The following is a 23,757-nucleotide window of genomic DNA, read 5'->3' as shown; positions in this document are numbered from 1 at the left end:
AAGATCAATTTTCTCATGGATATATGCACGTAATCATCATCATTTTTTTTTTTTAAAAAAAAAAAAGATGTTGGAAGAAGTCATACGCAAACTATTTATATTTTATAAGATATTGTGGTTTTCAACATGTAAAAAAAACAGCAGATGTGTGTGAACTAAAATTATTTTTTATCTTTGCTAAGTCAAATACATAATTATTAAGACTAAATTTTTTAATATAATATTATAAAAGGTTATATGCAAACTTTTTATACTCCATAAGATAATTAATTGTTGATCAACTTTTTTCAGAGAGTTGTTTTTCATAAATTTAAAATACAGAGTAGTGAGATAAAAACCAGGAAAGGCTCTATTTTACAACCTCCGAGCCATTCCCCAAGTAGTTCTCCCACCACCGCAAAGCTAGTGTTGGCTGGTGCTAAAGGAGAGAGGGAAAGGGCGATGGAGAGGAAAGCGGTGGTGGTTTGCGTGGCGGCGGGCTTTCTGGGGCTTCTCTCCGCCGCGCTGGGCTTCGCCGCGGAGGCGACAAGGGTCAAGGTGAGCCAAAGCTCTTCCTTTTTCGACAAAAAAGAGTGCGGTGTTTGATGTTTCTCCAGTAATAATGAGTTTCCTCCTTGAATAGTTTGTTGGACTCGAACTTCTACACGGGTCTTTCTTGGAAGGTGGTTTTGTTCCTAAACTCCTTGGGAAGTTGTTAATTTTTTTTTGGATATTGATTTGGATCTATGATGGGATATCGCTGATTGGGATGTTGTTTGAGTTGTTGATCAAGTTTAGATTGTTAATTTTTCAGAGGAATCTGTTTTTTATTTTTTAAGCATCGATTTTTTCCGGTTGGGGTCCAGGCTTCGACATGGGGATTTTGATGGTCACGGACACCTGTTGCACTTGTTCTTTGCTACTTTTGCTCTATCAAGTTCTTCCGCTTGTGTTTGATTACTAGTTTAATGTTAGAGGTCAAGTTTTTCCATTGGAAGTTTGGTAAAAAAATTTGGCTCTGGACATGGGCTCTAGTCGCCATAAAAAAATCTTCGATGGTCATGTTATTTGGGTCATTCAATAAGCTCAGTTTTGTTAGATTTTTGACAAACTAAGTACTCTGTTGAGAGCATTAATTCGGTTTTGCTGGATTTAGTCTTCAATAAAGGGTTTCTAATGCTTATGTCATTAGACTTGATTCTGAAGTGCTTCTTTTGCCATATCAAAGTCTTCTTTTTTTTTGTCTTGCTGGTACTTTCTATGTTAAAGGTCCAGTTTTTGTTAGCCTAGATGCACAAATATAATTGATAAATTAAATATTTGTAATATTCAAAAACAGTAAATAAGAAGAATAAATTAGCAAATAATTAACTTGACAATCTAATAATAAAATGAAGAAAGAGAGAGAAGATGGTCTGTAGATCGAAGCATGTAGATGCGTTGTCCTAGAAAAATTTATGCCCCCCACGCACGGGTCTGCTGGCACAGATCTCCTAGAGATACGACGATCCAATATAGAACCATGTCTTCCCCGTCAGTGCGCCTCCAGGAAAGAAAGAAGAGCACGTTCATGTTTGCAGATACCTCAAAAGAAACTTAGAAAAATTATGAGGAGAACAAAAATTTTTTTTATTTCTTTCTTCCCCAATGATCCCTGGAGCCCTTTTTATCTAGACTCTTGGAATAGGAAGAAGAGAAAATTTTGATTGTGGTTTGAAATGATCCCTAGAGCCCTTTATATAGGTTTAGGCACGTCAAAAGAAGAAGATTCCCCTTCCGCGGATTGATGATGTGTCTTCTTGTGCTCTTTTGATTCTTCGGCTTATTGCATCTTGGCCATCCATGTTTTCTTCCTTTTTCGAGGGGCCTTTCTATGCTTGCTCTTGCGCTGGATACATGACACTTGTCATGGCCTACTTTCTTTGGGAATTTTTTCATGTTTGCTCCCTTGCTTGTGCGCGGATGCTTGCCACTTGGCCGTTAACCAATTTGGTTTTCAAATTTTTAAAATATTTGATTTAATTCAACAATCCCCCACATAAATTAAATATTTAAAAAAATTAAAATCAAAATAAAATTAAAAAAATTAAAATAAAATGCTGAGTATCTTATATTATGTAATAGGTGTAGATACCTTTCGGTTTGAACCTTCACTTAGTGACAATTGATTATCTCTGTGGAGCCAAGGTGGACTATACCTTGAACCTTGGTCCATGGCTCAAATTTCATCAACAGCACACATAATATAGCGTGAACATGCTTGAAGTGGGTTTGCGCTTTACGGCCATGCGCAGGTATCTCTTCATGTGTGTTATTAGGGAACAACCCACTTTCCACAGTCGCGGCCTCATGACTACACGCATATAGGTGAATCTTAAAAAGGGTACGAGCAAGTAGGTACCCTGCCTCGTGGGTCTCGGATTCATTAAGAGTAAAAACTCAACCCAACCCTTACTTTTTATGAGCACTGTTGCCCTAGGGATGGAAAAAACAAATAGTGCTCCTCATTAGTCACCTATTTAACTTGTTTCTACCCATTAAACCTTTTCAAGTTGGGTTACCACCGTGGTGACTTTACTTATGGGCTTAGCCCCATCCCCCTCGACAACTCTAAAACCACTGTTCTAGACAATCCTTTGGTAAGCTGGTCAGCTAGATTCCTTTTGGATCTTACAAAATTTAGTGCAATCAAGTTATTCTTTAATTTGTATCTCAATGATTTATGGCGCACTTTCAAGTGCCTATTCATTTTCACATTTGCATTTTCTTGATTGCATTTATCTATAGTAGATCTACAGTCACAATGAATAGATATAGAAGACAATGGTGAAGTCACAAGAGGTAAATCTATCAGTAGATTTCTAAGCCACTCGGCCTCAATGCTAGTGGTATCTAGGGCAATCATTTCAGATTCCATGGTGCTCCTAGCCACTACAGTTTGTTTGGTAGACTTGCATGATACAGCTGCACCTCCTAAAAGATAGACAAAACCAGTGGTGGATTTAGTGTCAACTGTATCACTGATCCAGTTGGCATTATTATAGCCTTCCAGAACAGCAGGATAACCACAATAGTGTAATTCCAGAGATATGGAACCCTTAAGGTACCTGAGAATTCTTTCTAAAGTAGTCCAATGATCATTATTAGGATTGTGAATATATCTACTCAGTCGGTTTACAGAGTATGCAATATCAGGTCTGGTATAATTTGCAAAAAACCCTAAAGAACCAATGATCTGGGCATACAAGCTTTGATTGACTGGATCACCTAAGTTTTTCTTTAGATGAAGAGATGGATTATAGGAAGTAGATACAGGATGACAATCAGAGTAGTGAAACTTTTTAAGTTAGATTTTCTATGTTTTCAGATTTTATATGGAGTTTTATCATTATATTTGAATGGAATTCTATTCAAGATATAAGATGCAATTACTAGTACTTTCCCCCAAAGATTTTTTGGTGCACCTGAACTAATTAACATAGAGTTAACCATATCCATTAAGGTTCTATTCTTTCTCTCAGCTACTCCATTAGATTGGGGTGAATAAGGAGCTGTCACTTCATGAATTATCCCATGTTCTTCACAGAACTGGGTCAGCTCAAATGAGGTATATTCACCTCCTTTATCAGACCTTAAGATTTTAATCTTTTTATCTAGTTGGTTTTCAGCCTCTGGTTTATAGAGTTTGAATTTATTTAAGACCTCATTTTTAGCTTTGACAAGATAGAGGTGACAGTATCTAGAAAGGTCATCTATGAAAGTTACAAAATATTTGTTTCCACCCCGTGAGGTTCTTCCTGAGTTACATACATCACTATGTATGAGTTCAAGGAGATCAGAATCTCTACTTACAGAGTGAAAAGGTCTTTTAGGTAATTTGGCCTATACACATATCTCACATTTGTCATTATTCTTAAATTCTGATTTTGGGATTAAATTCAAGTGCATTAATCTTTTAATTGAACTATAATTTACATGTCCCAGCCTATCATGCCAGACAACAGGAGAGTCAATATAAAGAACAATAGAATTTTCATTCATAGATGGAATAATTACATTGAGCTTAAACAACCCATCACAAAGAAAACCTTTTTTGATGAAAGAGACACCATGGGTTACTATAACTTTATTTGATTCAAAAACAATTCGGTATCCTTGCTGGACAAGCAAGGATCCACTAACTAGATTTCTACGGATGTCTGGAACGTGGTGCACGCCTTGCAGAGTGAGGATCTTTCTAGAGGTAAGTGTCAGATCCACTCGTCTCACTCCAAGCACGCATGCCACAGCATTATTACCCATGATCACAGTTCCTCTACATGAGATCTGATAAGATGAAAACCAGGAGCGATCAGAACAAACATGTATACTAGCTTTAGTATCATTCCACCAGTCAAGTGCTAATTGTGTCATGTTAACTTCAGGTATGAAGGAAACAAACCTGATAGCTGTCTCAGAGGAGTCAGCCCCACAGGTCACCATGTTGGCCTGGGCACCAGAAGTAGCAGGACCCTTACTTCTAGGTTGGGGAGTAGTGATCTTGTAGAAGCATTGGTTGGCCATATGGTTGGTCCGACCACAGACAGAACAGCAACGAACAGATTTTCCTTCTTTCTCTTTCTTCTGGTTCTGAGAGAAGTTGGATCTTCTGTTGTTGGGCTGAAAGGAGTTCCTATGGTTGAATGATTTCTTCTTGAAGGACTTGTTGTGGTTGGGACGGAAAGAACAATTCTGATTTTTGGATTTGGGCTTGGATTCAACATTGTTGACTTTGGGCAAAGGATTGGAGGAGTGGGATTTTTCTCTAAGGCGATGCTGTTCTTCAATCCTAATAGAATTTAGGACTTGCGTTACAGACAGATCACCTTGGGTGCGGCTCAAAGTCTGACTAGGTAGAGGAAAATTTGTCTATAATACAGGCAACTTGGAAAGACTCATCTAAGTGGGTTCCATTTGCCTGGAGCTGAAGAATCAAGGTTTCATATTCATAGATTTGATCATTCATAGGTTTGGAATCAACAAATTTAAACTTGCTAAAGTCAGAAGCTTTAAATCTCTTTACCCCGGCATCATCAAGTCCATATTTATTTTCTAGGGTATCCCAGAGATCCTTGGCACTCTTAGCTATATAATAAATATCATAAAGCCTATCAGAAAGGGCTCCTAGGATTCTATGAAGACAGTGGTAGTTGGTTTCTTCTGGAGTCTTAGTGGAGGAGGCAGCATCAGTTTGAGAAGAGGAAGGAGCAGGGTTTGGGTTGTTGCTAGAGCTGATCACGGGCCTTCTGGCCCGCCCAGCCCGGCCCGAAATTTTTCGGGCTTGGGCATTAAAAAAAGGTCCATGGGTCGGGCCTGGGCAAGAAAAGCGGCTCGATCAAAAAAATTGGGCCGGGCCTGGTCGGGCCATTCTGGCCCATTTCCAGATTCCAAACAAAGAAAAAATCGGGCCTGTCGGGTCGGGCCTATCGGGTCGGACCGGGCTAGACAGGCCTAGAACCAGATTTATAAAATCGGATCGGGCCTGGATAAAAATTTAAGCCCGACAGTCGGGCCGGTTCGGGCCTCGGCATAGCTATCGGGCCTAATTTCTGCTGTAGAGCCCGGCCCGAGCCCGGCCCGATCCGGGTTTTGATCAGCTCTAGTTGTTGCGAGTAGGAGGTCGTGAAGCAGATGGGTTAGACCCACCAATGGCGGAGATCAAGCCTAGGGTGGTGAGCCAGAACCGCATTTGATTCTGCCACCTTCTAAAGTTTTGACCATCAAACTTTTCAGGTTTGGCACTAAGATTTTCAGATGTGTGGGAAGCCATTAATTTGTAGCTTAACACAGTTTTGACACCTGTGGAAATGAGAAGATTTATGGCAAATTATTGCACTGATATCTAATTTGAACTTTAGATGTCTAGTTGAAAAATCCAAAGAATAACAGCCAGATCAGCTCTAGATCGGTAGTGAAGCATTTGGCTCACTTAAGTACCAGCCTTTCTTAAGCACGTATGCCTTTTTGACAAGCTTTTCTTAGACACCGTTATTCAATAGATAATTTTACTAGATATTGTTCAATTTTATTCTAAGTGCAATATTAAGCTAGCTCCTATGAATTAACCAATTTCCGAATTTCCGTTTGAATGGATATGGAAATTACTCCGTGAGGAGTTCAAATGGAGGTGTTAATAAACCTTTTGCAGGTTAGGCAATCTAATATTTTGCTTGAAAAATTAAGTACTAAAGTAAAGCTAGCATGAATGTGTAGCAGCTAAAATATAACAATTTACAATTGTGCAGCAAAATATATAATAAATGTAGCAATTTAAAATCTAGTGCTAATAGTACATAAACTTTTCTGGATTGTTAGCCTAGATGCACAAATATAATTGATAAATTAAATATTTCTAATATTCAAAAATAGTAAATAAGAAGAATAAATTAGCAAATAATTAACTTGACAATATAATAATAAAATGAAGAAAGAGAGAGAAGATGGCCTGTGGATCGAAGCATGCAGATGCGTTGTCCCAGGAAAGTTTATGCTCTCCATGCACGGGTCTGCTGGCATAGATCTCCTAGAGATACGACGACCCAATACAGAGCCACGTCTTCCCCGTCAGTACGCCTCTAGGGAAGAAAGAAGAGCACGTTCACGCTTACAGATACCTCAAAAGAAACTTAAAAAAATTTTTGAGGAGAACAAAAATTTTCTTTATTTCTTTCCTCCCCAATGATCCCTGGAGCCTTTTTTTATTTAGACTCTTGGAATAGGGAGAAGAGAAAATTTTGATTGTGGTTTGAAATGATCCCTAGAGCCCTTTATATAGGCTCAGTCACGTCAAAAGAAGAAGATTTTCCTCCCGCAGATTGATGACGTGTCTTCTTGTGCTCCTTTGATTCTTCGGCTTATTGCATATTGGCCGTCCATGTTTTCTTTCTTCTTCGAGGGGCCTTTCCATGCTTGTTCTTGCGCTCATGACACTTGTCATGTCCTACTTCCTTTGAAAATTTTTCCATGTTTGCTTCCTTGCTTGTGCGGGATGCTTGCCACTTGGCCGTTGACCAATTTGGTTTTCAAATTTTTTAAAATATTTGATTTAATTCAACAGTTTTTTTCTTTTATATGTAGTTCATTTGCCAGGGATTTGGCTTTATTTCTGTAATGATTATGCTGTTTGCCTCATCCTGAAGATTTTTTTGAACATTTTTGGACATCTTTACAGGAGGTGTATTAAAATATCTTTCTCAATATCTGAGTAAGGGACTTAGTCATCTTGCCAAGATAGGAAACTATGCTAGATATGGTTATAAGATCTTGAACCTCAAAGTTAATTTTGATGGCAGTGTTCTGAGTAAAGGTGATTATGGTGGGGTTAGTTTTGTTGTTAGAAACACTAGCGATGCGCTAGTGCCTGTAGAGGGAGTCCGACTTTTTGAGATGATAGCTCTAATAGCTGAGTCGCATGCTGTTTGGGAAGGATTGAAATTTGTGGTGATGCATTTGAAGGCGACCCACATTATATTTGAAGGTGACTCATTGACGATAGTTAGGTGGATTTCAAATCAATCAACTACTAAGACTAGTTCCCATCCATTGCTACAGGATTGCTGAAGAATGGCTGCTTCTCTCCAATCTTATGAGGTGACCTATGTTTGTAGAGAGTCTAATAGTGTGACTCATTTGGTAGCAACATAAGTAGCTAATCATATGGGAACCAATCTCTGGGTTGTAGCATCGGATATTTCTTTAGATTTTTTGCATATTTTATTTTTTGATTCATATGTGTTGCCCAGCTATACAGCCCAAGAGGGGGGTAAATTAGGCTTTTCAAAATTCTAAACTACAGGTGCAACGGAATGATATCTTATTAATGTGTAAGTGATGTGCAATGAGTGATATGAACAATAAGTAAGCCAATAAATAAAAAAGAACAAGGCATAAAATCCACGCACTGCAAGCACGAAAGATTTATAGTGGTTCAGTGCCAACCTCAGCACCTACGTCCACTCTCCAAGCTTCCTATTTGAGAATTTGAATCCATTAATCGTTCAATAACAATTACAATGTCGGATACCACCGACCAATCAACCCTAGCTCTCCAAGCTAGTCACTTATTTCCGACATGAGCAAGCCTTGCACTCCGTTTCTAGGTGTGGATCAACCTTTCCAAATTATAACTCAACTGAAACTTGTCCAACAAATACAATGAAGATAATATAACAATAATAATCAATAAATATAATCTAAGCTCCTTATTGAGTAGAAATAAATCAATTAAAAGCTCATTGAAATGATTGGAGAAGCTTCTTGATGTCCACTTCAATTGGGAGTGTTCAATGAATGCTTTCGAAGTGGTTGGTGAAGTTAGATTCAATGCTTCTCAGTCAATGAATGCTCTTTTAATTCTTTCTCTTGTTCTTCTTGTTGTTGTCTTCTCTCTTATCTTCCTTAGGTGTCCCCTTGCATTTATAGCTTCAAAAAGTAATTGGATGAGTTTCTAGCTGTTAAACAGGCTAAACGAGTCGTTGTGAGGCGAAACGACCATTCTGATCTCGCAAAAAAACTAGCCGTTACTATTGCCAAGCGTAGATGGGTCGACTCGACTACTTCAGGGGTCGACTCCTCTTCTCCGGAGGTCGACTTGAGAAAGCTGTTGTTTTTGCTACGCTCTATCTTTCGCCTGTGGCCATTGTAGGGGTCAACTCTTCTTTACTTTGGGATCAACCCATCCATGATTGGGGTCGACTTATTGTCCTTCAGGGTCGACTTGCTAACAAGCTGATTTTGGTTGCTTTCTGCCTTCTGTTTGTGGCTATGCTGGGGTTGACTAATCAAGTTTTGGGGTCGACTCTTGTTCAATAGGAATCGGCTCTTAAGGTTGATTCCTGAAACTGTCCAAAAGTGAAGTCTTCTGTTTAGCTTATGGACATTCAAGGATCGGCTGGTAGTGTTTTGGTGTCAACTTCTCTAGTACAAAACTTTATAAACTTGAGTTTTATTCTTCCACATTAAGAGTTTTGGACTAATATCTTTTTGGCTTCTTGTGAGCATTTTTGTGAACTCCAAGCAAGTGATTAGTAAACTTTTTTATTCAAATGTTTTGTATCATTAAAATCAATCCTTTCAGGTCAACAATATGGATGTATATTCACTAGATTGATATAATAAATCCAGTTCTACCAAAAACAAAAAAGAAACTTCTTTGCTGAATATTAAGGTGTATGGCATGAAAATGGATGTTTAGAGCAAGCAAAGGTTAATGTTGGGCTAAAGAAGTGCCTATTGCTGGTTGATGAAAAAAATATACAAATGGGGTGCAAATTAGCTCGCACTAGGGTGGGCATTAGAAGTACCTATGGTGTTTCAACAAAACAAAGACGGAAGCATTTTGAAATAGCACAAATATCAAATGAATACAAGGCCTTACACTTTGCCGAGGAGTTGTTAATTGTTGGCATGCCCCATAGTAGGAGGGGATTGGTGGAATCCATGGGATTTTGTAATTCATGGCAGGTTTGTGTGGTATGAAGCACCAATTCTCTTCTACCATATGATATGCCAATAGGGCAGAGGAATTTTTTGTAATAAGTTTGGGCCATTTTGCAAATCAAAATTCTCATCATGGAGAAGGTATTGTGAGCTCAAGTAAATAATAAAGTTGTGTTTGCCCTAAAAAATAATCAAAGTACTAGCCAAAAGACGACAAGGAACAAGGGCCTTGCATGATGGTAATAAATGTGCTTAAGGGAGTTTTAAGCAACAGGATTTGAATATCTTATCAATGCGATTGCATGAAATGATGAAGCATGTAATCCTGGCATGAGGAGACATGGCCATTAAATGAGGGTTGTGAGTAGCAAAGCCACATCGCATTGGCTTTTGAGTCCAACCAAGCTAACAAATAGAAGACCCCAAGTGCTTGATGCCATAGACTAAAGAATGATTGACCAAGGGTGATGGGTGGTGGTAGTCTGAGTATCAAAGCAGCCAAGGAAGTCACCCCAGGGATCGAAGGTGTCCCGCCTTGATGAAGGCATGGATATTTCAGTGCATCTCTTTGTTTGCTAGTTAGAAAGGTGTACATGTGATAGTGGTATTGTCTACATCCCGACTTGATTTGAAATGGGCCAATAGTGAGACAGTATGATGGATGCGTGATCAAGAGGAAAGAATCTCTCTTCAGTTTTGGGATGCATATAGTAAAAGAATTTATCTTACTTTTGTCATGTACTACAAAAGCTTTAAATTCCTAGTTGCAAGCTATAGATTTAGTAACCTCAATGCTTTCGTTTTTCCTGCTAGGTTAAAGAATTTATTACTATATCTATTTTTACTTTTCGAGAAAAGGGATCTAGCATTGAACATAATCATTTACCATCAAAAATTGAATAGAATTGTAGTCTAGGTTTTAGTATCGATTGTTGGAGCAGCACACAAGTCCACTGTCTGACTGTTGTTCTGGATAATTTCTAGACCTTCATGCTATGTTTTCCAATTTCTAGTGTTTTTTTTTGTTGGATTCTGCAGCATGTTGATGAGCTTGAGAATAATGTGTATCAAAACCAAAGACAGTTCACTGGATGTCTTCTGCATTTTTTTTTTTCTGTTCTTGGAGTTTCTGGTTAAATAATGTATTCGTACATAACCATATAAAAGCACAACAAATATGTTAGCCGAACTTTGATTTGCCGATTGCGGATGCTATGTATTTTTGTGTTCTAACTGTTCATTTTAGGTCATGATTTATGATTAGAGATAAAGGCATAAGGCAATTCCCTATCTCAACTTGTCTCCTCAGTCCTCTATGTATAGTCTTTTCAAGTCTAGAAACAAGGAGGGTTAGTTCCTAGTTGCATGAGTCTACAATGTGTAACCAATAAGGTAGGTTTCTTTGCTTGCCAATTGGCCTTCTAGCTTTCATGGTAGGCCCCCTTCTTCCCAAAAGTTTCCTTGACAAGGAGTTCAGCACTAATTTAGAGTGCTTGTATCAAGCTGAGAGCTGGTGGCAGATCATCTTAGACCTTGAAGAGTAATACCATGATTCACAAAGCCTACCCTAAGTAGATGGAGGAGGCTTGTTGGTTAAGGTTAAGGCTAAGGTGAGATGTCTCAAGTTCTGGAGCCAAAGGGACTAGAGAAAGTATCACTATCTTGGAGTGTTTATTGTCTTCTATTCATTTGATATGTAAATTTTTTCTTGAGTAAATAGATTCTTGCAGAAACTTTTCTTGTTCTACTTATTGATTGACTTAAATGATGGTGTATCCTACTTGTATATAAAAGTTGTTATCGGAAGGCCCTGCTAAATTGGTTGTCATAAAATTGGTATCTTTTTGTCAAGTTTGGGTATTTTTTGTTTAATTGATCCTTAACTTGCAGATCTCAGATGTTCAAACAACAATGCCAGGGGATTGTGTATATCCAAGGAGTCCAGCATTAGCTCTAGGCCTAACAGCAGCAGTAGCGCTTATGATGGCTCAGGCAATCATCAACACTGTAACTGGGTGCATATGTTGCAAGAAGCATCTAAATCCATCGGACACCAACTGGACTGTAGCATTGATATCCTTCATTATTTCTTGGTAATCTTCTGAACTAGAAGTTTATATTGACTTTGATATTGCATAACTCTTGCTAACAGCTGTTAGCTCAGCTGGTTGGTTACCCCCCACCTAAGGGCTTTCCCTTGCGGGTGGTCCATGGTTTGAACCTTGTTGGTGGGACATTATGACCTGTGATGCTATAAGATGGTTCTCTCAAAAGATATTGCATGACTGCACATTTCTTTTTATTAAATACAAACTTCTCGGATATTTATTTCATACTTTACCTGCATTTCTCCTTCAATATGGTATTCATTTGTGAGGCTTGATTGGCTTCATATTAGAATCAGTCAATATTTGTATGCTGTCAGACCACATTCTGGAGTTTGATGGGTTAAAATTTTCATCTCCTAAACAACTTTTTGCTAACATTGTTCATTAGCACTTTTGGATTTTCTTTGACACTTTTACATCTGTGATTTAAATGCCCTGAAAGTGTTTTCAATTAAATGTCTCCTACTAGCTTCTCTTTGTGCTCTTGCACTACAGTTTGTTTTTAAGAAATTCAACTGGGAGATCTACATGAAAAATGACTTAATGTAATTCTGACTAGTGATGTTTTGGATCATGCTTATGAAAACTCTTCTAGAAGGTCTTGTTAAAATAATCAAGCTATTAATATGGCTCTTAAATACACATGCAATTCTTCGCTGTTAGTAGGAAGTTAGATAATACAACAATGAGTTGGAGAGTGGGTTTGGTGATGCATGAGTAGCCTTTTGTTTTACATACACATGCATAACAGGAGTGTGGGTGTTATTGGATTCTTCATAATGGAACAGGCTAATTCTGTGAGATTTAGAAAGGGAACAGAATCTCAAAAATTTGGATAACTTAATTTAGAAATGCATATATTCTCATGGAGGGTGGAAGCAAGCATCTGGACTTCCATTCTGTTCCCTCCTTTGCCTTTTTGATTTATGAAGGTTTAGTTGTCAACGAGTGCTGTATGTAGGTATGCCTGTGTATGACATGTTTAAATCAGATCTCCATGTCAAATATAGATGGATATGAGCAAAAAAGTTTACTTAGGGTGGATACTTGCTTCAGAAATTTGTCCATGCATGGGCTTTCTAAAGCATTTCCTTATTCCCCTTTTCTTTTAGAGAGAGAGAGAGAGAGACACTTTCTTGTATTTGCACCCAAATCTGCTCCTGCCTCTAGCACCTAAGCATGGAAGTGCTAGTTCAGTGGGTATTTTGATCACATGTGAGTGAGTGGGCATGGATGACACCAGGTGTTATGTGCGCAAAACCATAACAATATTCTCACCCTTTCTTAGTATATACAATACTTTTTTCATCTATCTATGAGTCAATATATCCAAGTTTTCTAGCTTTCATCAACTAACAGATGTAGATTTCCAGCTCCCTTTGTGCTTGACAACCTTACAAAACATTAACATATAAGATTTTGGGAATATTATGTAAAAATTCCCTAAAGTTGCTAGTCTCATGGGATTAGGCACTTTTGTGGCTGTATTTTCAGGATCGTCCACCGTATAGTTTTGTGGATGATTGTGCCATTTTACTATGCCCTCGCAACGAGTGATATCACACATTCTTCGATGCATTCCCATGTATGCTTACATATGAATAACATAATAGTGAAAACATGTGCCCCCGCTTGCCGTGCGAAAAAAAAAAATTATAACAAATCCTGTCCCGATTCCCCCATCCTCCATATGTGAAAAGTCTATCTTCCAACTTGTCCTATGTTCCCCACATATCATCCCATCCTCCCTCTCTCTCTCTCTCGCTCAAAACAAAACTAGGTGAAGTAGAGGAGCAACAAAAGCAATGGTTGAGGACTCAATGCAATTTGGCATCATGGGTTGCACCAAGGTCTGCTGAACCGGCCCGAACCGGCTGGTTCAACGCATACCGTATTGGTACCAATGCCCACCGGTATGGCTCGGCTATTGAAAACAGTTCCGGCCCTATAGGGGCGGGAACAGACCAATTTCCGCTGTGTACCGGTGCGAACCGGGACGGTTCGCACTGGCCCAAGCGTGGGGTCCCGGTTCGCACTGGCCCAAGCGTGGGCGCCCCGCGCACCCCTCGTGCGGGGAAGAGTGCGCGAGCGGTTTCCCACGCTGGGAACCGCGCCTGCGCGCGGTTCCCTACACAGAAAACCGTGCCTGCGAGCTAGGAACCGTACCTGCGCATGGTTCCCCGCGCCCGCACAGGATAGCTCACCTACGTGGGGCAGTGCTAATGCCACTTTGTGGCATTTAACGCGGATGCGCGCACGTCTGCGCGGTATTTTTTTTTTTGTCTTCACCGGTGCAGTACCGATTCAGTTCTGTACCGGTACCGTAGCGGGTACATCGGTACAATCGGTACGGCGGATCTTGGTTGCACCACTATTACCCACAAGGTCTCCCAAGTCATCTCGCCGCAACAGCAACATCGTCGCCATCAGTCATCACTCCCTTGAGAAGGCCTACCTCTTCATCACCGACACGGCCTCTCATGCCCATGGCTCCTATGACTCATCCTCAACAACCCAGTCATCAACACGGTCTATTTGTTGATTCCCACCAACCTCAACATGCACTGGGTAGTGGTTGTGGCCGAGCATAGGAAGCATGTGCTCCTCAAGAAGCCCACACTACTCTCCGTCGTCAAGCTGGATAGGACCTGGAGCTCGTGGATCCAACAATGTGTAGTTTTTGTACACCACCATGTGGGTCAGCCACCTACGGATGGCGCAGATGAAGGAGCTCTTGTTTGATGCCAACCTTTTTGAACTCTTCGAAGTGGTGATCTCCTTTGTGTTGGTGTACACGATGTATGCAACGATGCGAGACCCTATGAAGGGCTCGCTTGGGATGGTGGCCCCCATCGTTGTTGGCTTCATTGTTGGGGCCAACGTCTTTGCTGCCAGCCTATTCGGTTGTGGCTCCATGAAATCAATAAGGGAGAGAGAGGAATCAGAAATGAAGGGTAGGGAGATCGGAATTGATGAAGGGGCACACGTTTTCTTTAATTTTGGGAATTGGGATGTGTTGTCCTTTTTTGGGGGCCGGGGAAGGGGGTGGACGTGTTGTGTTATCAGCATATAACCAATATACATGCTGTCGCATTGAGTGGGCTGTGTCAGAAGTTGTGAGAGTGTAGGGAGGGGCATAACCATCTGCATAATTGTACAATGGATAATCCTAGAAATGCACCCTCAATCGTATCCAACGCTGTGAGAGTGGCATCTTTAGGGGAAATTTATATAATATTGTCGAAGATTCTCTCCAATTTGGACCTTTACATTTGTGCATCACTTATCTCATATATGAAATAGTGTATATGCACTACCATGTAAAATGCTTATTGAGAAAGGTGGAAATGCCACCATTAGGGTTCAACTTGGGACTTCTACCTGGTAGAAGAGGGGAGCCAACCAATTGATCAAGCCCAGTTGGCATGTACAACAGGCATATAGTATGCAATCTCTTTGGTCTTCATCAGTGTTGCATGGACATAGACATGAGAATCAGATTTGGATGCATATCCAAGTGTTTGATTTCACAAGAAGGAGAAAAGGAGATACCGGGATATGTAGGATAAATTATAATTTTTAACTAAATTATATAATTTATACCTTTAGTATTCTTTGTTTAAACTTAACAAATAAACATTAAGAAGATATTGTTAGTTAAGGTCTTTCAGTATACATATTTCTCATTCAAACTTCTCAATTAACTTAAGAATATAAGAAAAATAACATTTTCCAAAGTAATTTCAATACCTCCATCCTTGGCTAATCACTAAAAAGAAAGAATACGCACTTCTAGCATGAAAATGGAAGGTTAAACTCATTGTTGTGAGAGTTCAGCTCCCATCCAATCCTTCAAAAAGGGGTAATTATAGAAATTCATAAGCATCTAAGTATCTTATAGGCTGATACTTATTCAACTCGGATATGTATCTTACATGCTTTTTAAGTCAGACGCGAGTGTCCAGATAACATAGGTCTTCGTTCTCATGAATGCTCAAGGTTAATAGTGGGTTGAAAATAAACGACTAACCACCCATGCAAGCACTCCTTGTTTGAGAGTTGTTTCCCGTTCATTGTCAGGGCTTGCATTAGTTTGGTGATACCACCTCCTCAATTTTTAAGAAGGCAACTAACCTGAAAATAGTATAAAAAATGGAGATTCTATGTTAATACTATGTGCATTTGATTTTTTTTTTTACTTTTTGTTTTTGTAAATAGCTCTACGTGGCTGACAATATCTGACCTCTATATTTATCCAAAGCAACTTGGGCTAGAATTTTGTAAGGACCAAAGCTTGGTGAGTTTTCCTCAAATGGGGTTCTTTATTGTTATTATTTCCGTTGCTAGATAGCTTAAGTTGTTTGGTTACTTTCTTTTGCAATTAGTTTCAAACTAAGAACTTGGGGAATAGTTGTGGGTTCACGTTTCAATGGATTACATTCTTCATACGCTTCAAAATTACTTTTGTACCCACTCTTGAAAAGCACAAGCAATAGCATCATAGATCTTCTCCCATGACAAGACTGGTCTCCCATGGTATGTATGTTCTTTATTGGAACTATATTTTACTACACTGACTCTATACTCCTGGCCAGTGGCGTATGATTATTATTTCTTTGTATAACAGGTTTAAGCTATCAGTTATCTTATTCTTCAACCAAATCAGTTTATTGCTCTAACACATCCATCCTCTAAATGCAACTCTAGCATGGAATAGAGAAGTCCTGCAAGTAACTGTCTTGCTCTTTCATGATAAGTGAGATGACAACAAGAAAATGTTTAACAAGTACCCAATGTTGATATCTATCCATTCTTTCCATCATATCGACTCGCTTGATTTGTTGAATTCCTGCTCATTATTAGATAAACTTATACACAATAGATTCTTTGTAGCCATACAAGTTGAAAGTACACACACCCTCCCCATTGGTAGTGGTCCATGTCCGCCACTTTGGTGCATTTTTAGTTGGCTAGCACAATGGAAATTTTTTAGATATATAAAGAAGGAATTTTTTAAACATAATATCTTCTCAGAGTTTTCAACTAGCTAAGCAGACCGCCCAATCTAGCATCCTTATGTATATAAATGCTGGTCAGTGAAATAATTCAAAAGAATGTATGTTTGGACAGTTTAAGAACTACCAAGCTGTTCATTTATCCAAACCAATTCAAGACTGGCTGGTTCATTTAGGAGACCTCAATTAGGGGCATGGTGAGAAAGGTATTGGGGTAAGCATGAAGAACTGATTTGATCTTTAGAGGGAAATTGCTGATTTCTCAAAGCAAAGATAGGTTAAGATCTTTTAGGAGTTTTCTTTGTCTAAGAAGGAAAGAATGGTGTGAATCATTCCTATAATTATGAAATAATTGTGTGCACCTTGATTATGGGTTAAGCAAAGAGAAATCTCAGAATAACAGCCAAGATGAAGTAGGAAAATCTGTAGTTTTCTTCATATTACAAAATGCTAAGTTACTCTGCCATAGAAATGGCAAAAACTTCATCAAAAGTTCCCATACCAGTTCATTATAATTAAAGAAAGGTGATTGCGTAAAAGACTTACAGGCCTGATTGTCTCTATCCTCTAACAGTAGTTTCTGTCTGGTGCTGATAGATTAGTTTCAGTAGCATTACAATTGTCTGATGGATCCAACTTATCATGTTTTCATTAACTTGAAATTTGATTATTATCTGTGGTGCATGTAGACTTGATAAGCTTGGAACTTTGATAATGCACCAGAGCAATTTTTTGCTTATCATCAGAAAAATGAAGAGAGAATTTTCAAAGCTCTGGGAATGCTGGCCTTCTGTTGTCTTTCATTACATATGGTATTGATGTCTCTAGATTTTTCTTCTAGACTATTTTCTGTTACTACATGTCTCTTGATCTGGAATTTGTTTTGATGCTTGTTGGCTTCAAAGAACTGGTAATGTCATAACTAGTCATAACAGTTGTCTTTAATCTTGGTTCAGCCTGAACCTCTTAAGTTCCCGGTAATGCGACCACCTAAAAAGCAACCTATTAATGCACTTTATCGATTGAGCTGAGCATTTTGTCATCATGCAGGGTGACCTTTATAATAGCATTCCTTCTGTTATTAACCGGTGCTGCACTCAATGACCAGCATGGTGAGGAAAGCATGTACTTTGGTAACTATTGCTATGTTGTCAAGCCTGGAGTTTTCTCTGGAGGGGCTGTAATGTCCCTCGCAAGTGTTGCTCTGGGGATCGTTTACTATGTTGCCTTATCATCATCAAAGAATGTGCAGTCTTGGGATCCCCAGCAAAACCAGGGCATTGCAATGGGGCAACCTCAGATCCCTCCGCAGAGCACGCAACCAGTTTTTGTGCATGAGGATACATATAACAGGCAGCAATTTCCCTGAATATGGGCTGTTTCCGAAAATCTTGCCAATCCTTTCCTGGTTCATTCTGCTCTTTCAGTTTGCCATGTGAATTGTATAAAGACAAACACCTGAAACACATGACTTCTAGATCACGAATTGCCTTCTTCGAGCACTGTATTGTACTCTTGTTGCATGAGGCCTGGATATGTCTGCAGAGTTGGATTTTTGCTATGCCATAAGGTAGTCATGTTCATCATGGAAGAAGGTGCTGCTTTTCCTAGTTGCAAATATTTAGCTAGGCGAGGAGAAAAGATGCTTTGTTGTTTGTTGGGATTGAACTAGTGTACCAATGCTGGACTGCTTTACAGCTTTAGCATTAGCAGCACTCGAATTGTAATGTATGGATAATACTATAAGCTAGTTAGTGGTGGACAGCATTTTGACTGCCATGAATTGATTTTATTAAGACATGGAGAAGAAATTTTGGATTGTGTAGAGAGATTAGTATTTTCTCATCAAATATCTGTATCCAGGATTAATATTCATGGATGTTGTAGTAGTGTTGTAGTGGCAGCAGTGTTGTCTCCAGGGTTAGCTACCGGCTCCCTGCTTCCCCAGAATACCTGTATTTCTAACTGCAGTGAATCTACTTGCAACTCTTGAACGGTTTCTCCGTTTATGAGAGTATCTAAGGTGTGTTTGGTTGCACCACTAATTTGGAATTGCAAGTTATGGTGGACCCAATGCTGGTGTATCAAATGGTCTAGGGGGCAGCCTGGGTTAGGCTCAACCTCACCTCATGGCCTCAACCCATTCATTGAGTAGGGTTGGAGTGAGGTATTATATATTTCAATTGGATTAGGATTACAATTGACATTCAACGCAACCCAGATGTGACTTTAATCCAGCTCGAACCCGCTCGATTTAACCCAACACAACTTGATGGTACACAAATAAATATTTATACTTTCCATAAATTACTTATATATTTATATAATTATATCTTCTTGTGAAATTATGTATTTGTGTATCATAAAAATCGATTAATAGTCAAAATAAATAAGTTCGTGGATTGTAAAAATTGCGGCTACAGTCATGATTAATCTTGTGACAAGGTTTGAAAGAGACTAATTTCTGAATACGAAATATGCCTGCGATCAGTCTCAACTAGCTAGGTCTGAAAGAAAAGTGGCTCTTGAATACGTGTGGCTAACGATCCATTCTGGCTAGACTCAAATCAGAGCAAGAATAGCGAGCAACATAACATAAGCTCTAAATCAATTACGGATAAAAAAATGTTCAACAATCTATTTCATTCAGCTTAATCATGTCCAATCAAACTCCACTACGTGGCTAGGGTCAAGTACATAGTTTCTTAGCACGGAGACATGAAAAATATTGTGAATCCCATCAAGAGAGAGTAGTAGAGCAAGGTGGTAGGCTACCTCTCGTATCCTTTCCAAAATTTTGAAGGGATCCACATCTCTAGGGCTCAGTTTATCCTGTACCCCAAATCTCATTACGTTCTTAGTAGGGGATATCTTGAGAAATACATGATCTTTTACTTGGAATTTTAATTCTCTACTCTTATTATAAGTATAACTCTTCTGTTTGCTTGAAGCTGAAAGGAGCTATTTTTTGGTGAGTTGAATCTTATCTACTATTTGTTGAACAATCTCTGACCCCAAAAACTTTCTTTTGCCAACAACATTCAAATGTATAGAGGTCCTACATCTTCTCCAATATAGAGTTTCAAAGAGAGTCAATTGGATGCTAGCCTGATAGCTATTATTATAAGAAAACTCCATTAAAAGTAAGTGTTCATCCTAGGATCCCTTCAAATTCAATACAAATGCCCTTAAACATATCTTCCAAGGTTTAAATTATTTTTTTTAACTATCCTTTTTTTTGAGGATGAAAGGCTACGCTGAATTTTAATTTAGTCTTCATGGCTTGATGAAAACTCTTCCAAAACTGAGAGATAAATGTTTTATTCCTATCAGATGCAATGGATACCAAAGCCTCATGGAGCTTTACAATTTCATCAATATATAATTTAGTTATCATTTCTAGAGAGAAATTGATTTTGATAGGTAAGAAATGTGCAACTTTATTAGTCGGTACACAAGCATTTCCTCCAGAAGTCCTTAGTAGCCTAGAAGCAAAGTCCATCACTATATATTCCTACATCCAGATTGGAATAGAGAGGGGTTGCAGTGGCTTTGCCGGCATTTGGTTGTTAGCTTTTACCTAACAGGTCAAACACTGAGCTATGTATTGAGCCATTTTCCCCTTTCATGCCACTTCACTAGATATTTCCTCATAAATTCATGTAGATTTTAGTACTTAAGGAATGTGCAGTTGTTTCCTCCTCGTTCCATCTAGAGAGAGAGAGAAAGAGAGAGAGATGAGCATGTTTGAAAGCTTGTTAGCACCTTTTTCACTCATTTAGGAGATAAGGTTAGATACACAAGTGTGACACCAGTGTTGGATTAACTAGAAAGGGGATAATGAAAGGATGGTCAAGACCTTCAAGGACTTTTCTATCATCACGCCGTCTGTTTGAAAGAAGGAAAGATAGAGCATAGCTGGGGCTGCAATCAAAGTATGTTTTATTGCTATTCCTACTAGTAAATTGGAATCCTACTGAGAAGCTAAAAGCTAAAAATTTAAAGATAAAATCAAGGGTAACTTGAAGATAAATTGGTTTTATTGATTAGCGAAAGGATCTTTCATTTAGATTATAATTTATTATGTATACTAGAAGACAAACCAGATGGTAATCACTCACTCTAGTAATAGTAGCCCAAGTCTAGTCTCCATCTTTAACAGTTCTGGCAACTGATGCCAATTGCCCTCCATTATTTACGTTTATCATAATGGCCAAATCCTATATTGTTTGTTGGACCGATTATCATATTTGATTAACCTTATGTCTGTTGCAATGTCTTCATTCGATTTGCTTATGATACCTTCAAACTGGCTTGGTCAACTCCTTCCTATGGCATTTGCTGGTTTTGTCTATCAAGTGATACTTCTTGGTGAGACCATTTGAAAAATTGTCTTATTTAGCTCAAGATTTGGAACCCCCTTATTGATCACATCTCGAAGCCACCACACGTACAGTGATCCTTGGATGTCAAAATATGGTGCAACGATGCCCACCATATCCCATCAACCATCAATCAGAATGATGATGGGATGTTTCGAACACCACATCCACTATAATTAACATCAATGTTCAAGCATTTGAAACAAATTTGCCTTTTGGTATTCCTGCACTTTCCAAAGATTCTTCGTGGTTACCTTGCACACGGGATTTGACCCCAATGTTTGTATTCCTTAAAGATCAAGAGTCCTAGTTTCCACCTAATTATGGAGATTGAGAGTTAGATCTTTTTTACAATTTGAGAGAGATAAAAGTAAAAGAGGGGGATCAGGCTTGACCTAGGGTTGGTCGATAGGGGGAAGAGAGAGACTCGGTTTGGGGTCAACCATGGAAAAGAGAGAGTGGGTTATAGGTTCAACTTTGGCTTGTGGGAAACTAAGAGAAGCGAGAGAGATAGAGAACAAGGGGCTTGGATCTAGTCGGTGTGTGACCAAGAGAGGAGAGAGAGAACTAGGGGGCTCAGATTTGGTTTGTGGGCAACCTAGAGATGGGGGGGGGGGGGAGAAAGAGGTACTCTCATAAAAATAGAGGAAGGGCTTCTTCTTGCAATTTTCCTAAGAAAGTGGAACAAGAAGGGTGATGTAGTTTGATGGTGGTGTTATTGGGTTGCAATTAGAAGAATTGTGGCAAACACCCACAAGTAGTGATGGGTGACTAGCTAGAAGAAGAAAAAAAGAGGAAGTCCATCAAAAATAGGTGACCGAAGGGTTTGGCATCAAGTCAAGCCTCAGCTTGCTTGTTGGCAGCTGAACTCCATTGTCTGGCCATGGAAGGCGTCAAGGAAGGCTTGGCAAGAGAGGGATCGTGGTTTTCAACTATAGGGTAGGAGATGATATTGGGTAATCACAGAACAAGGGGGAATAGGGGATTTATGCAGACCAGGAGAAAAGAGAGATGTTGGAAGGAATTCAGCATCGATAGTGGCAGGAGGAGGTTGGTGAGGTAGTGGGGATCATAGAGAATGGGTGATTGGGCAATGGTTTGATAATAGAAAAAGGGTGAAGATAAGAAAGGAAGTCAGTTGGTGGTTGTGCACGTTGCCGAGGGTTTTTTGGTAACCCTTTGTCTATAAGAATATCACTCTACTTTCAATGCAGCATGACAGGGCATCAAGAGGACACCTGCAAGTTCCCTCCGAGATCGCTGACTGACTCGGACGGCTAGCAGAATCCGGCAAAGGTGGCATTGTGTAGATTGCCGGAGAAGAAGGGAGAGACAGGAAGGGGTGGCAATCGGATCGGGTCAGACATAAATGGGTCGGGTCACATGCAGGTCAGGTTAGAAAATCATAAATCTGAATCCGATCTGTTTATTAAACAGATCTGAAATTACAACCCGAACTTGTCATGTTTAATAAACAGGTAACCCGACCCGATCCGTTTAACATGTTTAATAAATAGGTAATCTGTGTTGCCCAAGGTGACAACCCAAGAGGGGGGGGGGGGGGTGAATTGGATTTTTCTAAATTTTTGGTGCTTTAAAGACTTTCTTAGTTAAGTGCAGTGGATGCTTTCTTAAATTATTTGAATGAATTAAACTAGAGCAAAGATGAAAGAAAATGCAAGAATAAACATAAGAACAAGCACAACACAAACACAACGATATATAGTGGTTCGGTGCACCCCAAGGCACCTACGTCCACTCCCCAAGCGTTCCCTTGGGAATTGTTACGGGGGAACTTAGCCACCATGCCCCACGTGACCGGCACGCGCGCCCAGAAAGACTACGGCTGCCCCTTGATCCAGCAATCCGACCTCGGGTCGGATATCTTCGGCTCCGCAGTCCGACCCCGAGTCGGTTGCCCCTTGATCCAGCAATCCGACCCCGAGTCGGCTGCCCCTTGATCCAGCAATCCGACCCCGAGTCGGCTGCCCCTTGATCCAGCAATCCGACCTCGAGTCGGATATCTTCGGCTCCGCAGTCCGACCCCGAGTCGGTTGCCCCTTGATCCAGCAATCCGACCCCGAGTCGGTTGCCCCTTGATCCAGCAATCCGACCTCGGGTCGGCAATCTCTTGACAACAACAGACTGTTCTCCTGAGGCACGCCGCGGCCCCCTGCTCCACTACTCCCTGCAACGGCCGAATCCGGCGCTGCCCCACGATCCCCTGTAACAACCGTACGAAGCGGAGCTCCACTACGCCCTGCCATGGCCGTACCCGGCGCTGCCCCACGACGTCCTGTAACGGTCATGTCAGTGGCAACCCCATCGTGCCACACGATGACCAATCCCCAGAAAAACCCCCCAGCCTGATATATATGGGGCTGGGGGGGAAGGGGGAGGGGGAGCAAGATTCTCCATAGCATCATCTTACCTGCTACCTCTCCTTCTCCTTCGATTCCCTCTAACTTGATCGTCGGAGGGCCCCCACTACCCCAGTGGTGGTGCGAGGCTTGCTTGCAGGTTTCCCGGCGGAAGGTGGAGCGCAACCAAAGCAATTCAAAGGGAACCCCGTTCACACCGCTGTGCCAATCGTTCTCGGTTTGGACCCCCAGCAACAGTTGGCGCTAGAGGAAGGGACCGGATCTCAGAGCGATCGTAATGGCACGGCGAGGTGGTCGTGGAGCTTCCAATGCTTCCGGTCGCGGGGCCTCTCGCGCCACTGGCCGGGAGGCCGCTGCATCTCCAACACGCTCTCAGCAACACTCCACCGCCCCACCGCCCATTCAGATGGTCGAA

At 40.2% G+C, this 23,757-nt stretch overlaps 1 protein-coding gene across 1 annotated transcript; it reads left to right on the top strand.

Annotated features, from left to right (window-relative positions):
• Positions 1–356: 356 nt before the first annotated feature.
• On the top strand, positions 357–18,454 carry LOC113461755 (protein MODIFYING WALL LIGNIN-1-like). Its single transcript, XM_039118592.1, has 3 exons — positions 357–537; positions 11,347–11,549; positions 17,630–18,454. Exons 1-3 carry the CDS (start codon positions 442–444, stop codon positions 17,946–17,948), a joined length of 618 nt encoding a protein of 205 aa, XP_038974520.1. The 5' UTR covers positions 357–441; the 3' UTR covers positions 17,949–18,454.
• Positions 18,455–23,757: the final 5,303 nt, after the last annotated feature.

This window comes from Phoenix dactylifera, unplaced genomic scaffold (genome assembly GCF_009389715.1).
Source record: "Phoenix dactylifera cultivar Barhee BC4 unplaced genomic scaffold, palm_55x_up_171113_PBpolish2nd_filt_p 000382F, whole genome shotgun sequence".
In the NCBI taxonomy this organism is placed as follows: Eukaryota; Viridiplantae; Streptophyta; class Magnoliopsida; order Arecales; family Arecaceae; genus Phoenix; species Phoenix dactylifera.
This window is presented reverse-complemented; position numbering and strand designations above follow the sequence as displayed.